This window comes from Dama dama, chromosome 20 (assembly GCF_033118175.1).
Source record: "Dama dama isolate Ldn47 chromosome 20, ASM3311817v1, whole genome shotgun sequence".
NCBI lineage: Eukaryota > Metazoa > Chordata > Mammalia > Artiodactyla > Cervidae > Dama > Dama dama.
In genome coordinates, this window is record NC_083700.1 from 106,225,795 (window position 1) to 106,241,131 (window position 15,337).

Below are 15,337 nucleotides of genomic sequence, written 5' to 3' on the forward strand. Positions count from 1 at the left end.
ATTCATGGGGTTGCAAAGAGTCGGACATGACTGAGCCACTGAACTGAACTGAACTGAACTGGACTATCAGACCCAGCAGGATCTGGCTCCTGATGACCTCACTAGGCTCACTGTGCTTTAGTTCCTGTTACACTCCAGAGTCAATGGCAGGCCTAACAATGTTTAGAATGTGCCAAGTTCCTTCAGGCTACAGGGCTTTCACATGTGTCATTTCTTCTGTCTGGAATGCTCTTCCCCAATTCTCTACCTGGTTAACTGTAAGTTTATCAGTAAGTTCCTTATGGAAGCCTCCTCTGACCATTAAGCCTAGGTCAGGACCTCTGCATTCTATGTCAAGAATCTGCAAACTTTTTCAATAAGGGGCAGATAATATTTAAGGCTTTGCAGGTGACAGAGCATCACAACTATTCAACTCAGGGTCATAGTAGCTATCAGTTCAATTTGGTCGCACAGTCATGTCTGACTCTTTGTGACCCCATGAACCACGGCATGCCAGGCCTCCCTGTCCATCACCAATTCCTGGAGTCCACCCAAACCCATGTCCATTGTATCAGTGATGCGACCCAACCATCTCATCCTCTGTCGTCTCCTTCTCCTCCTGCCTTCAATCTTTCCCAGCATTAGGGTCTTGTCTTTTTTTTTTTTTGCCTCAAACTACTTTTTATTTGCAACTACATGATTTTATGTAATTCTTCTAAACAATGACATAAAATAGATTTCCATGTATATAAATAACTTACATACTTTCCATAAAGTAAATGCTCAAAGGTGCTAGAACAGATCATCCACTCCTACAGTATCCTCATAAGCAACAGAGCTGATGCACAATATATAAATACTCAAGTTTAATATTAAAAACTCAGGCACTTGACTAACTTTTATAAAGTTTCTCAAACTATATCAATGTATCTAAAGTGCATATATATTTTTAAGAAAAAATTATTCTTAAATAACTTCTCTATAAAAATAAGTTTGATGGTTTAGCCCATCTAACTTTACAACTTTAAGTATGAACTTTTAATATGTAGTCAGGCTTATTCTACCTTCTCTCAACATGACACCAACAGACAAAAGCAGCTAGTGAGGTGCTAACATGTGAGGATTAATCCAGTGATTGCGGTCACAATGCATTCCAGGAGGAGGTACCCATGTTACTGGAATTGGGCAATATGGTTTATTCTTCCGTCCCTGATTTGGATAACCAAATGGAATGGGAGGAGGGTAGTGACTTTGATTGCCATTCCCTCAATACATCATTGGCTTTTTTCTGGGCAATGGGTGCCACATTGGAAGAGGTGGGAATATCAATTCTGAAATCTGGTATACAGGGCTGGGGGTCGCAGCCACAGAATTCGGTTTCACTTCCACTTCCTTACATGTTTCTTCATCTGAAGAAGAGGATCCTGAATGATAATCAGAGGTAACCTTATCAAGGGCCCTGGTAACTTTCTTGGAAATCTCATCCTTGTTCTCATCCTCATTTTCAAAGCTGGCAACAATAAATGCATTATTTTTCTCTCCATACCTACAGCACACCTCACATGGGTCCACCCAGAGAGTTAGTTCCTTTGGCAAGCCTAGGTCACTGTACAAGATGCAGCTGTTCTCACAGGCTTTCAGGACATCAGGATCAACCCTCTGAAACTTATTGACACGAATGCATCTGTAGGCTTGTCCTTTTGATGGTTTTTCCAGATACCAGTGATTTTTATATTTTTCTTGAAGTATTAGGGTCAGTTTCTCAGCAAACCTCTCGACCGCTTCTTTTTTCAATTTATCATGTTTTCGAACTAGTCTTGTGAAAAAGAAGACTACAGCAGCAATTTCGTTCTTCATTTTCCCCGCCTTAGCGGACTGGCGCTTGGTGGTAATGAGCGCTGCAAGCCTCGTCCGGTTTGTACATTAGGGTCTTTTCAAATGGGTCAGCTCTCCACATCAGGTGGCCAAAGTATTGGAGTTTCAGCTTCAACATCAGTCCTTCCAATGAACACCCAGGACTGATCTCCTTTAGGATGGACTGGTTGGATCTCCTTGCAGTCCAAGGGACTCTCAAGAGTCTTCTCCAACACCACAGTTCAAAAGCATCAATTCTTCTGCACTCAGCTTTCTTTATAGTCCAATTCTCACATCCATACATGACTACTGGAAAAACCATAGCCTTGACTAGATGGACCTTTGTTGCCAAAGTAATGTCTCTGCTTTTAAATATGCTATCCAGGTTGGTCATAGCTTTCCTTCCAAGGAGTGAGCGTCTTTTAATTTCATGGCTGCAGTCACCATCTGCAGTGATTTTGGAGCCCAGAAAAATAAAGTCTGATGCTGTTTCCACTGTTTCCCCATCTATTTGCCATGAAGTGATGGGACCGGATGCCATGATCTTAGTTTTCTGAATGTTGAGCTTTAAGCCAACTTTTTCACTCTCCTCCTTCACTTTCATCAAGGGGCTCTTTAGTTCCTCTTCACTTTCTACCATAAGGGTGGTGTCATCTGCATATCTGAGGTTATTGATATTTCTCCCGGCAATCTTGATTCCAGCTTGTGCTTCTTCCAGCCCAGCGTTTCTCATGACGTACTCTGCATATAAGTTAAATAAGCAGGGTGAAAATATACAGCCTTGATGTACTCCCTTTCCTATTTGGAACCAGTCTGTTGTTCCATGTCCAGTTCTAACTGTTGCTTCCTGACCTGCATACAGGTTTCTCAAGAAGTGGGTCAGGTGGTCTGGTATTCCCATCTCTTTCAGAATTTTCCACAGTTTATTGTGATCCACACAGTCAAAGGCTTTGGCATAGTTAATAAAGCAGAAATGGATGTTTTTCTGGAACCCTCTTGCTTTTTTGATGATCCAGCGGATGTTGGCAATTTGATCTCTGGTTCCTCTGCCTTTTCTAAAACCAGCTTGAACATCTGGAAGTTCACGGTTCACGTATTGCTGAAGTCTGGCTTGGAGAATTTTGAGCATTACTTTACTAGCGTGTGATATGAGTGTAATTGTGTGGTAGTTAGAGCATTCTTTGACATTGCCTTTCTTTGTGACTGGAATGAAAACTGACCTTTTCCAGTCCTGTGGCCACTGCTGAGTTTTCCAAATTTGCTGACATACTGAGTGCAGCACTTTCACAGCATCATCTTTCAGAATTTGAAATAGCTCAGCTGGAATTCCATCACCTCCACTAGTTTTATTTGTAGTGATGCTTTCTAAGGCCCACTTGACTTCACATTCCAGGATGTCTGGCTCTAGGTGAGTGATCACACCATCGTGATTATCTGGGTTGTGAAGATCTTTTTTGTACAGATGGACTGGAATGGGTGAATTTAACTCAGATGACAACTATATCTACTACTGTGGACAGGAATACCTTAGAAGAAATGGAGTAGCCATTATGGTCAACAAAAGGATCTGAAAAGCAGTACTTGGATGCAATCAAAAATGACAAAACAATCTCTGTTCATTTCCAAGGCAAACCATTCAATATCATGGTAATTCAAGTCTATGCCCCAACCAGTAATACTGAAGAAGCTGAAGTTGAACGGTTCTATGAAGACCTATAAGACCTTTTAGAACTAACACCCATAAAAGATGTCCTTTTCATTATAGGGGACTGGAATGCAAAAGTAGGAAGTCAGGAAACACCTGGAGTAACAGGCAAATTTGGCCTTGGAGTACAGAATGAAGCAGGGCAAAGGCTAATAGAGTTTTGCCAAGAGAACACACTGGTCATAGCAAACACCTTCTTCTGACAACACAAGAGAACACTCTACACATGGACATCACCAGATGGCCAACACTGAAATCAGACTGATTATATTCTTTGCAGCCAAAGATAGAGAAGCTCTATACAGTCAGCAAAAACAAGACCAGGGGCTAACTGTGGCTCAGATCATGAACTCCTTATTGCCAAATTCAGACTTAAATTGAGGCAAGTAGGGAAAACCACTAGACCATTCAGGTATGACCTAAATCAAATCCCTTATGATTATACAGTGGAAGTGAGGAAATAGATTTAAGGGACTAAATCTGATAGAGTGCCTGATGAACTATTGGACAGAGGTTCGTGACATTGTACAGGAGGCAGGGATTAAGACCATCCCCATGGGAAAGAAATGCAAAAAAGCAAAATGGTTGTCTGAGGAGGCCTTACAAATAGCTGTGAAAAGAAGTGAAAAGCAAAGGAGAAAAGTAAAGATATTCCCATCTGAATGCAGAGTTCCAAAGAATAGCAAAGAGAGATAAGAAAGCCTTCCTCAGCGATCAATGCAAAGAAATGGAGGAAAACAACAGAATGGGAAAGACTAGAGACCTCTTCAAGAAAATTAGAGATGCCACCAGAACATTTCATGCAAAGATGAGCTCAATAAAGGACAGAAATGGTATGGACCTAACAGAAGCAGAAGATATTAAGAGGTGGCAAGAATACATAGAAGAACTGATAGTCCAGGTTGAAAATATTGGATTTTACTCTGAGATCAGTGGGAAGCCATTGAAAGGTATATAAGCTGGAGAGGGATTCATATTTCCTTTTTCAAAGGATTAGATAATGTCCCTGGCGGTCCAGGAGGTTCCCAGGTGGCACAGTGGTAAAGAAGCCACCTGATAATGCAGGAGACAAAACAGATATAGGTTCAATCCCTGGGTTAGGAAGATCCCCTGGAGGAGGAAATGGCAACACAGTCTAGTATTTTTACCTGGAAAATCCCATGAGCAGAGGAGCCTGGCAGGCTACAATCCACAGGGTTGCAAAGAGTTGGACACAATTGAGCATGTATGCACTCCTACTGGTCCCGTGGTTAAGAATCTACCTTCCAATTCAGGGAACACAGGTTCAATTCCTGTGCCTGGAAAATCTCACGGACACAGGAGCCTGGTGGGCTGCAGTTCATGGGGTCGCAAACAGTCGGGCACGACTGAGCAACACTTACTTAGGTTCAATTCCAGGTCTGAGAAGTATTAATAAGACACCACAAGCTACAGAGCAACTGAGCTCGTGTCCACAGCTAGACAGAAGCCTGAGTGCCACAACTAAGACACGATGCAGCCATAAATAAATATTTTTAAATAAAGAATTAAATATATTTCCTAAACAATTAAATAAAATTCCTATTTTAAAGGATTATTCAGCATGAGAATGGATTAGGGCTAACTAGAATACAAGAGGAGAAACTGATTAGGAAGTTATACCACCATAGTTAAAATGAGAAGACACAGTGGCTTGATCTTGTCTGTTTTCAGTGGGGATGAAAACACAGTAAGCAGATTCAAAAGATACTTAGCAGATCAAATCTACTGGTCCTGATGATTAAATGAAAAAGGGAGAGAAGGAGTCAAGGTTGCCCCTGGGTTTCTGGCATGAGCAGCTGTGTGGATGAATGTACTATTACTGTCTCACTACTCCACACTGCTTGTACAAATCTCCCCACATTGATCAGGATGTCCTGAAATCATTCATTACATGCTGTGTCTTTCACAGAGAGCCATCTCCTAGAAGGCAACAATGAGTTTGTTCTTTGTCTTCTGAGGGCCCTTCAGCGAGCTGGGCATAGAATTGGGAGCAGTAAATGTGTGTGAATGTTTCTCAGTTCTTATTTCTCTGTTTCTTACAGGAGACCTCTATCCTTCTGATTGCTCAGGTTAAAAATCTCAGAGAAATGCTGGCTTCCTCTTTCTATCTCACCCACCTTATGGCTGCTGCTGCTGCTGCTAAGTCGCTTCAGTCGTGTCCGACTCTGTGCAACCCCACAGATGGCAGCCCACCAGGCTCCCCCGTCCCTGGGATTCTGCAGGCAAGAACACTGGAGTGGGTTGCCATTTCCTTCTCCAGTGCATGAAAGTGAAAAGTGAAAGTGAAGTCGCTCAGTCATGTCCGACTCTTCGCAACCCCATGGACTGCAGCCTACCAGGCTCCTCTGCCCATGGGATTTTCCAGGCAAGAGTACTGGAGTGGGTTGCTATTGCCTTCTCCACACCTTATGGCATTAGTCATAGAGTCTCATATAATCTGTCCCTTTTGAACTGTGGTGTTGGAGAAGACTCTTGAGAGTGCCTTGGCCTGTAAGGAAATCAAACCAGTCAATCCTAAAGGAAATCAATCCTGAATATTCATTGGAAGGCCTAATGCTGAAGCTCAAGATGGAAGAGACACAGGTTCTCCAATATTCATTGGCCACCTGATGTGAAGAGCTGACTCACTAGAAAAGACCCTGATGCTGGGAATGATTGAAGGCAGGAGGAGAAGGGGATGACCGAGGATGAGATAGATGGTTGGATGGCATCACTGACTCAATGGACACGAGTTTGAGCAAGCTCTGGGAGATGGTGAAGGACAGGGAAGCCTGGCGTACTGCTGTCCCTTAAGTCACAAAGACTCGGACACAACTGAGCGACTGAACAACAACAAAGAACATCTGGTGAATTTCCTAGTGCCCTGTTTCAGGTCTTCACATGTCTTTGTTAAAAAATATTTATTATTTGACTGCTCTAGGTCTTAGTTGCAGCACCTGGGATTTTTTTTTTCTTAGTTGCGGCATATGGGATCTAGTTCCCTGACCAAGGATTGAACCTGGGCCGCCTGCATTGGGAGCATGAAGTCTTAGTCACTGGACCATCAGGGAAGTCCAGGCCATTACATGTCTCACGTGCCAAGCCTCTTCAGTCGTGTCTGACTCTTTGCAACCATATGGACTATAGTCTGCCAGGTTTCTTTGTCCATGGGATACCCCAAGCAAGAATACTGGAGTGGGTTGCCAGTTACTGGAGTGAGTTGCCAATTACTGGAGTGAGTTGCCATTTCCTATTCTAGGGGATCTTCCCGACCCAGGGATCAAACCCATGTCTCTTACATCTCCTGAATTGGCAGGTAGGTTCTTGGGGAAACACTTGGGGAACCACTTGGGGAAGGCCACGTGAAAATCGATCAGTCATGTCTGACTCTTTACAATCCCAAGGACTGTAGCCTATCAGGTTCCTCTGTCCATGGAATTCTCTAGGCAAGAATACTGGAATGGGTAGCCATTCTCTTCTCCAAAGAATCTTCCTGACCCAGGGATTGGACCCAGGTCTCCTGCCTTGCAGGAAGATTCTTTACTGTCTAAGCCATCAGGGAAGCCTTTACATGGCTTAGCACATGTAAAGTGATTACAACAGTGTCTGGGCCAGAGTAAAGGGTGTATAAGTGTTGGCTGAGGACTCTTCCCCAGTCTCCCTGCCTCCTGCCTCTTTCCACTAGGGCCTCCCTCCAGAAGGTGGCCAGCGTGCTGTCTCTCAAGGACAACTCTATTCAGGCCATTCCCTAGCTCCAGTGATCTCAAAACCAAATCCTAAATCCTCAGTGTGCTCTGCAAGGGCCCACATGGTCTCATCTGACTGTCTTCCCAGCTTCACCTTCAAAAGCATCCCATTGCCACTGGGAAGAAGGGCAAGCTCAGGGCCTTGTGCCGTCTGGCCTCAATGTCTTCACCAGCCTCAGCTCTTTCATGTGAAATGCTCCAGTCATGTGTGCTCATCTTGCCCATACGCTGGGTTTCCTGCCGCCTCCTGCCAGCTTATGCCCTTTCTCCCCAACGGCCCCATTTATCGAAGTCTTATCTTGTCAGTTCAGTGTCCCCCTCCATCAGGACTACCCCACTTCTACTCTGCATTTATTAGATCCTACCTTACATTGTGGTTTCTGCACATCTCATTCCTTCATTCCCTGGGAGCAAATGGATTGGCCATCTATTGCTGTGCCTGCTCAGCATCCTTCCAGTCCTCCTTTTCTGGTAACAGCACTCTGATAATCCTCCAAAATGACTCCACTCTCCCACTCTGACTCCAGGGTGAGCAGGTGACTCTGGCTGATGAGCACATTTCATTCCTTTGGCCACAGTGACTGGCAGGTGGCTCATATCAGGCTAGCGGCTGGGGGGTGGGGGTGGACATCAGGCTGAGACCTATGCCAGAACACTGGGAAAAGGGCCCTCTCTTTCTTCTGGGGTTGCTAAACTACAAGAGTAGCAGAGCCTAGACTTGTTAATAGTCATCTTTGTCATTATTTGGAGACAGCCTTCTTGAAAGTGAAGCCAACAGAGTTGAAAAGCAGAGCCAAGAGTTGAGAAAGACAGATTCTCAGCTATTCCAGTTTGAGCTCTTGGATTCAAAAGAACCTGAAATTAGCATCACCTCAACTTTTCCATGCATGAGCCAATAAATGAATTTGTTTGAAATGAGTATCTATCACTGCTTTTATTTATTTCTTTGGTGGCACCAGGTCTTAGTTGTAGCAGGTGAAATCTTTGGTTGCAGCATGCAAACTCTTTAGTAGAAAATCTATTTCCCCAACCAGGGATGGAACCTGTGCCCTCTGCATTGGCAGCATGGAGTCTTAGCCAGTGGACCACCAGGGAAGTCCCAAGTATCTGTCACTTCTATGCTGGAGTCATGAGTAGCAGACTGAAACTGACGGGGATATCTGTTGTGTTCAAGAGATTTTCAGAGAAGGAAGGTGGGAAGGGAAATCAGAAGAGACTGGGACCAGTACCAACGTGTGACCCTTTAAGTTTGAAATACCTGTGGAAAAGAGGAGCAGTTATCTTTGCTGTTGCTCAGACCAACCAAACTGCCTTCACCTCCATCTCTGTTTGGCAGGAGAACCAAACCAAACATTCTGATCAAGGTAGCAGTTGCTTACTTTCCTGATGATCATCGGCAAGAGAAGGCTTTTCATGTATGAGCTTAAGCAGGAGATGGTTACTCTTTAGCCACTTGGCTTGCATCTACCATCAGAGAGTACTTTAGTGATTCCCATACTTGTCTGCACATTGGAATCACCTTGGAATATTTTAAAAATCCCAACACCCAGACCACGTCCCACACCTAGTAAATCACAATCTCTGGGAGTGGGACACAGACATCACTATTTTTAAAGTTTATACAGGTGATTCCAATATGAGATAAGTTGGAGAGCTAAGGACCCCATCTAACATGTTTCCAAGGCTTACACCTCTTATAGAAAGCAGAGATTCTCCGCCAAGTTGACATTAGGTCACCTGGGGGCTCTTTTTTTTTTAATGTCCATGTCTGGGCCCCACCTTCCAGAAATTCTGATTCAGTTGGTTTGGGGTTGGACCTCAATGGTATGCTAAGTCACTTTAGTTGTGTCTGACTCTGCGCAACCCCATAGACGGCAGCCCACCAGGCTCCCCCGTCCCTGGGGTTCTCCAGGCAAGAACACTGGAGTGGGTTGCCATTTCCTTCTGCAATGCATGAAAGTGAAAAGTGAAAGTGAAGTCACTCAGTCGTGTCCAACTCTTAACGACCCCATGGACTGTAGCCTACCAGGCTCCTCTGTCCATGGGATTTTCCAGGCAACAGGACTGGAGTGGGGTGCCATTGCCTTCTCCGAGGACCTCAATACTGGCTGCTATAGACTAAATGTTTTTCACCACTCCAAGTTCATATGTTGATATCTGATTAACCCTTGATGAGTTGGTATCTGGCGGTGGAATCTTTGGAAGGTGATTAGACCATAAAGGTGGTGCCCTCATGAATGGGATTAGTGCCCTTATAAAAGAGATCCCAGAGAATTCCTACCCCCACCCCTCACTCCCATTCCCGTTTCTCATTCACATGCTCTTCCCTAAGGATGAGAAATGTTCTGTGGGATGGGTGAGACTGAGAGAAACTTCAACAAGCAATTAAGACTCTGCTCCTCTCCCTTTTCAGACCTTCCTGTTCCCACCCTTCATGTGGTGAACACAGGGCCAGGGTGCCATCAGATTTCTAAAGGCAAATCTGGAGAACCACCTCCCTCACCCCACTTTCAGGGTTGGTCCAAGGATTGGGTAGCTCTGTCTGTCCTGCCCAGACTTTCCCTGGGTGAGGCTTCCTTGGGTGGTCTCCCAAGGTCTAGACATGGGAGGGGAAAGTTTCTGAGCTTAGGTTCAAATAGCAGCAATTAGCAATCAGGCTGACTTGGCTTTCCATCCTGCTGCCTGGATTGGCCTGGTCTGAGCTTTGGGTTTAGGGGGTATGTTTGTGTGTCTATCACTCTCACACCCCAGCACTAGCATTTTGCACCAGCTTCAGTTCTGGCTTTCTCATGGACCCGAACTGCCTTGTGTCCTGTGACCTCCGTATATTCCCCCAGCACAGAGACTGCCACAGAAGTTCTCAATATATTAAATATGTAAAATAGACTCAGGTCTTAACTGAATTCCTACCCCATTTATGAGATAGTAAAGGATACAAAATATACAAATAGGACATAGCATGATCCCTGCTCTCAGGAGTCTCCAGAGACCAACAGCCTCTGAGGAGCAGGGAAGTCTTCCCAAAAGAGGAGGCATTTGATCTGGTTCTTGAAGGATGGAAGGGTGTCACAGGAAAAGTGGGCAGGTGCAGGGATATGAAAGGTTCATTTAAAGGACTTCTCTGGGGTTCCAGTGATTAAGATTCTGAGTTCCCAGTGCAGGCAGCATTTATTCCCAATCTTAGCTCCTGGTTGGGAACTAAGATCCCACATGCTGCAAGGCAGGGCCAAAAAAAGAAAGAAAGGTTCATTTAAGGGAATATTGAATAGTGTCGGAAGGGCTGTTCTGGTTGATAGTCCCACCCCATCCCCCGCCACATGCACACCTTCTGTGTAAACAGGCTTCCACTTCGGTCCTCCTCAATCCACTGGTCCTTGAGCAGATCAAGGATTGAGACAGATACATAAAGAAGGAACCAGTACCAGATGCAGAAGGAAAAGAGGCTCCTACAACAGGTCCTGTGGACAAGCAGGATGTGACCCTAACCACCAGTTGCTGCTCTATTCCCATCTTGGCCCTGAGCAAATTCCTCTTGCTGCTGGAGCATCCCCTTTGGGAGTGGCAGTAAATGTAACATCACTGATCCCTCTTAGACTCTGATTTGACAGAAGCAGGTGCCGGCAAAGCCAGTTATTCCCAGGAAAGTCAGAGTCAGGCCTCTGAGGATCACTGCAGGCCTGGCTCCTGACTAGGACTCAGGCTTTAGAAGCTGCCTCTCCAGTCCCCTCTTGCATCAGAAGCAGAAGCCTAAACCTCAGCGATCTATCTCCCCTAAGCTACTTTAGAAGAGGGGACCTAGTCCTCCTTCCCTGGAACATTTTATTTTATTTATTTCAGAGTGTTTATGCTCAGTTGCTTTAGTCATGTCAAACTCTTTGCGATCCTATGGACTGTGGCCTGCCAGGTTCCTCTGTCCACGGGATTCTCCAGGCAAGAATAATGGAGTGGGTTGCCATGCTCTCCTACAGGGGATCTTCCTGACCCTTGAATCAAACCTGCATCTCCTGCAGCTCCTACCTTGCAGACAGGTTCTTTACCACTGAGCCACTAGGAAAAGCCCCTTTTTATTTCTAAGACCTGCTTTTTTGAAACAGCTGCTGTTTTATCTTTTGTCTAACTCAGTGGTTCTTAACTGGGGGTTGGGGGGGTGGTGGATTTGGTCCCCAAGTGAACACTTAGCAATGACTAGATACACTTCTTGTTGTCACAGCCTGGGGGGGGGGGGGTGGGGGTGGCTGGGGAGTGGTACAACTGACATATGGTGAGTAGAGGCCGGGGATGCTGTTAAACATCCTATAATGCACAAGACAGCCCCTGAAAACAAGGTAATTCTTGATATTCCTGCCCAGAATATCAACAGTGTTGAGGCTGAGAAACTCTTCATCTTGCTTAGGGAGAAAAAGTTCAGTAAAACTAGCTTAAAATAGCCCCTGGTCTGTCTGGTCAGCATAACTAACACAAGGGTGTTGTCTTGCAATTCATCAATAAATTCGTGCTTGGGGAATTTCCTGGTGGTCCAGAGGTTCATTGCCAGGGGCTGAGGTTCAACACCTGGTAGGGGAACTAAGATCTCACAAGCCAGGGAGCAGCCAGAAATAATAAATAAATTTGTGCTTGCTCTCCTTTCCCTGGCTCCTGTATGGGAATGGGTGAAGGTTGTTTTGTGCAGGATGCCGTAGAAGGAGATAAGGGTTAGGTGGGGATAAGAGATGGGGTCACACAGTGCAGAGTACAGGCTTTTGATCTCAGTTTATATTCCAGCCCTGACTACTTCCTTAGCTGTGTTCTTTCAGGCAAGTGACTTTCCCTCTCTGGGCCTCAGTTTTCTCATCTATAAAGTAGAACAACTCTTACCTTACAAGGGCTTCCCTGGTGACTCAGCTGGTAAAGAATCTACATGCAATTCGGGAGACCTCGGTTCGATTCCTGAGTTGGAAAGATCCCCTGGAGAAGGGAAAGGCTACCCGCTCCAGTATTCTGGCCTGGGGAATTCCATGGACTGTATAGTCCATAGGGTGGCAAAGAGTTGGACACGACTGAGCGACTTTCACTTCACTTACCTTACATTACAAGGTTCAGGAAGTCGGCTGTTGCTATGATTTCATCCTGAGATGGTAGAGAACCATTAGAAGAAGTCTTGTGAACCTGGGGGGAGGAAAATCAGCTCTGAGTGGTCCGTAGGGCAGCCAGGAAGGGAGATGATTTACCCCCACAGTGGTTTAATTCCCTCCAGGCAGGTCCAGAAGTCTCAGTCTATCTATAATCTCTCCTTTCGGGGCCTATACTCTTCCTTTTGTTTAGTTCAGTACCTTAGGGGTTTGTCCCCATCGAGGTACTCAGACTAGGCAGCAGAAAAACACACTGAAGTCAACAATTTGCGTTTTGGTCTCCTTGCAGTCCATGAGGTCTTAAAGAGTTGGACCGATTTAGCTACTGAACAACAGAATAACTCCTTGCTGGGGGTGAGTTTCCTCCTCTCTGGCTGGAGGGTGGGGACTGAGGCTGTCAAAGGTTGCCAGGCATCAAAAGACATCCCCCCCCACCCCCACCCCACCAGGACTTTTGTTTACACGGCAAGACTCTAGCAGACAGGAAGCTGGGTTATTCCAGAGCATGGGGCTCCCAGGCTCCAGACTGGGGAGGGGAGGAAATGAGCCCTTCAGAAAAGGTTTGAAGGTTTTCCCAAGCCTGAGAAAGTGAGCAGGGCTCTGGGTGTCTTGGCCAAGACTGTTGTCTTTTCCTGAGTAAGAGGAACTTTGCATCACTCCCACTCTGATCTCCCAGGACCTCTGATTGGCCAGCAGAGTTTCTATTTGTTGGAGAGGGGATGGGTGTACTAGGAGTGCTGGCTTGGGAGTCACAGCAAAAGATCACAGTGGCTAAGCCAAGCCGGTCCATGAAGATAAATTGAAGTTGATTGAAGATCAAACAGTCCTGCCCTGAATGTTCTAGACTGGAAAAACACAGGAATTAAATGCTGCTGTGCTTCAGGGGGGTGGCGGCATTATAAATAATGTAAACTTAAATTAAATGACACGTATTCAAAAGCAATAGCACTCAAAGCTTGTCACTGCCTAATTATTTTACTACATTTTGCTATTGCACATGTTCTTGGAGTTATTCACTTCTACATGGTGGAAATGCTACATAATGGTGCACCGCTGTTAGCTTCTTCCCAGTAACTCCTTCAGTGATGTCAGGTTGGCAGCTAGAAGTCAGCTGTACTGGGAATATTTACACCATGGAAATTGGCAAATGCTACAAATTTCTCCTTAAGACTACACAACCCCACCCCACCCCAACCTTTCCCTAAAGCCATTTGAAATCGTTTTACCAGCACAACACTGGGTAGAGGATTCCCCAAACATGACTGTGAATGACTTTCCCGCCAGCTTGGCAGGCAGGGGGTTTGGAGCAGATAACGTGATTTAGAGAAATACATAAATATACATGTCTGACATCTGAGCATTGTGGGTAAAATGAATACTTGCTGCATATACCTAGTCCCTAGGACTTTCCTGGTGGTCCAACAGCTAACACTTTGCACTCTCACTGCAGGGGGCCCAGGTTTGATCCCTGGTCTAGGAACTAGATCCCACATGCTGAACTAAGAGTTTGAGTGCTGCAGTGAAGATGGAAGATCCTGCATGCCACAACTAAATCCTGCAGCCAAAGAAATTAAAACAAACAAACAAAACAAAACCCCAAATACCTAGTCCTGACACACTTGGGGACTCATCTTTCCCTCCTCCTTTTGAAGCAAGAGTGTACACCCACTCACAAAGCACCCCCTAGGGCACCCCAGAACACCCGTGTGGTGCCTTCTGGATGGAATAAGACTAGAAACGCCATGAGGGCAGGGACCTTGTTCACCACTGCTTCAGCAGATCTTCAGACCCCTTTTTAGTCTCAGCAACTCTCCCAGTATCCCTGGCTTTGAAGCTAAGCAGGGCACAGTGGGGGTGCACCAGGGCTGGTTCTACACGGGAGAACTAGAACGAGCCAGGAACCAGGGATTGCCTCTCAAGCACATGATCTACGTGGGAGCAGGGAAGCTCGTCGGGGGCAGTTCCTCCTCAGGGGAGGTTGGCAGTGCCCAGGGACATGTGGGTCGTCACACTTCCAGGGGAAGGGTGCTTACTGGCCTTCGGCGGGCAGAGGCCAGGGATGCTGCTAAACATCCTACAGCACACGGGACAGCCACCCCCCAGTCCCATGTCCGAGAATGTTCTGCCTCAAACACCAGCAGTGCTGAGACTGAGAAAGTCTGGGGTGGGAGACACAGTGGGGGAGAAACTCAGACAGGCAGGGTCTAGGAAGAGATAGAGAAAAGGCTCGCTGGCCTGGCAGCTACTGACCCCTCCCTCCCCCGCAGCACCCACTTCTGTGTGTGGCCGTTCAGTCTCTCATTCTGTGTCCTGTCCTGTTTCTCTAGTCTCTCTCTAGTGATGTCCCTGTTTATCTCTGTTTATCTCTTGGTCTCCTTTTCTCACTCTCAGCCGTGCCATCTGCTCTGGCTGGATCTTGTGGTCTGAGTCATGAGACAAGCCTTTGGCATCGGTGCTCCCTCAGCCCACACTCATCACTCCAGTTGCCGCGGCCTGGGAGCCAGGCCAGGAGGTCAGGTACCCAGAGGCTATAAAGACAGGGGGTCTAAAGGGTATCACTCTTTCCACCACCCATCTTGCCTTTGCCCCCAGGACCTTACTGCCTGCCTCCCTGAGGCCTGGTGCTCCAACCTGCTGTCCCTCCACCCCCACCCCCCGGAGCCTGGGACCTAAGTCAGCCTGTCCAGGGGGCCTTACCCAACCTACTGATCCCTTCCTCCCCACCCCACTCTCAGCTCCTTAAATTTCCCCTCTAGCCTAGTCCAGCAGCTGTTACAAAACAACGGGGAACCAGGCAACCCCTCCCACTGGGAGCAGTAAGTGACACCAGGCTCAGGACAGCCACCGAGCCCAGTAACTGCTGCCAAGTGGCCAGGCACTGGTGGCCTCTGCCCTGGTCGTTTCCAGCTCCCAGATCCCAGAGTTCAGGGCCAGGACATGATACT

The 15,337-nt window shown here is 46.4% G+C and overlaps 1 protein-coding gene across 1 annotated transcript; it reads right to left on the reverse strand.

The window, feature by feature from the left end:
* Nucleotides 1–1,006: 1,006 nt before the first annotated feature.
* LOC133040377 (protein BTG3-like) lies at nt 1,007–1,893 on the reverse strand. Its single transcript, XM_061120093.1, is given in 1 exon segment — nt 1,007–1,893. A coding segment is annotated over 1 exon segment (759 nt). The 5' UTR covers nt 1,837–1,893; the 3' UTR covers nt 1,007–1,077.
* Nucleotides 1,894–15,337: the final 13,444 nt, after the last annotated feature.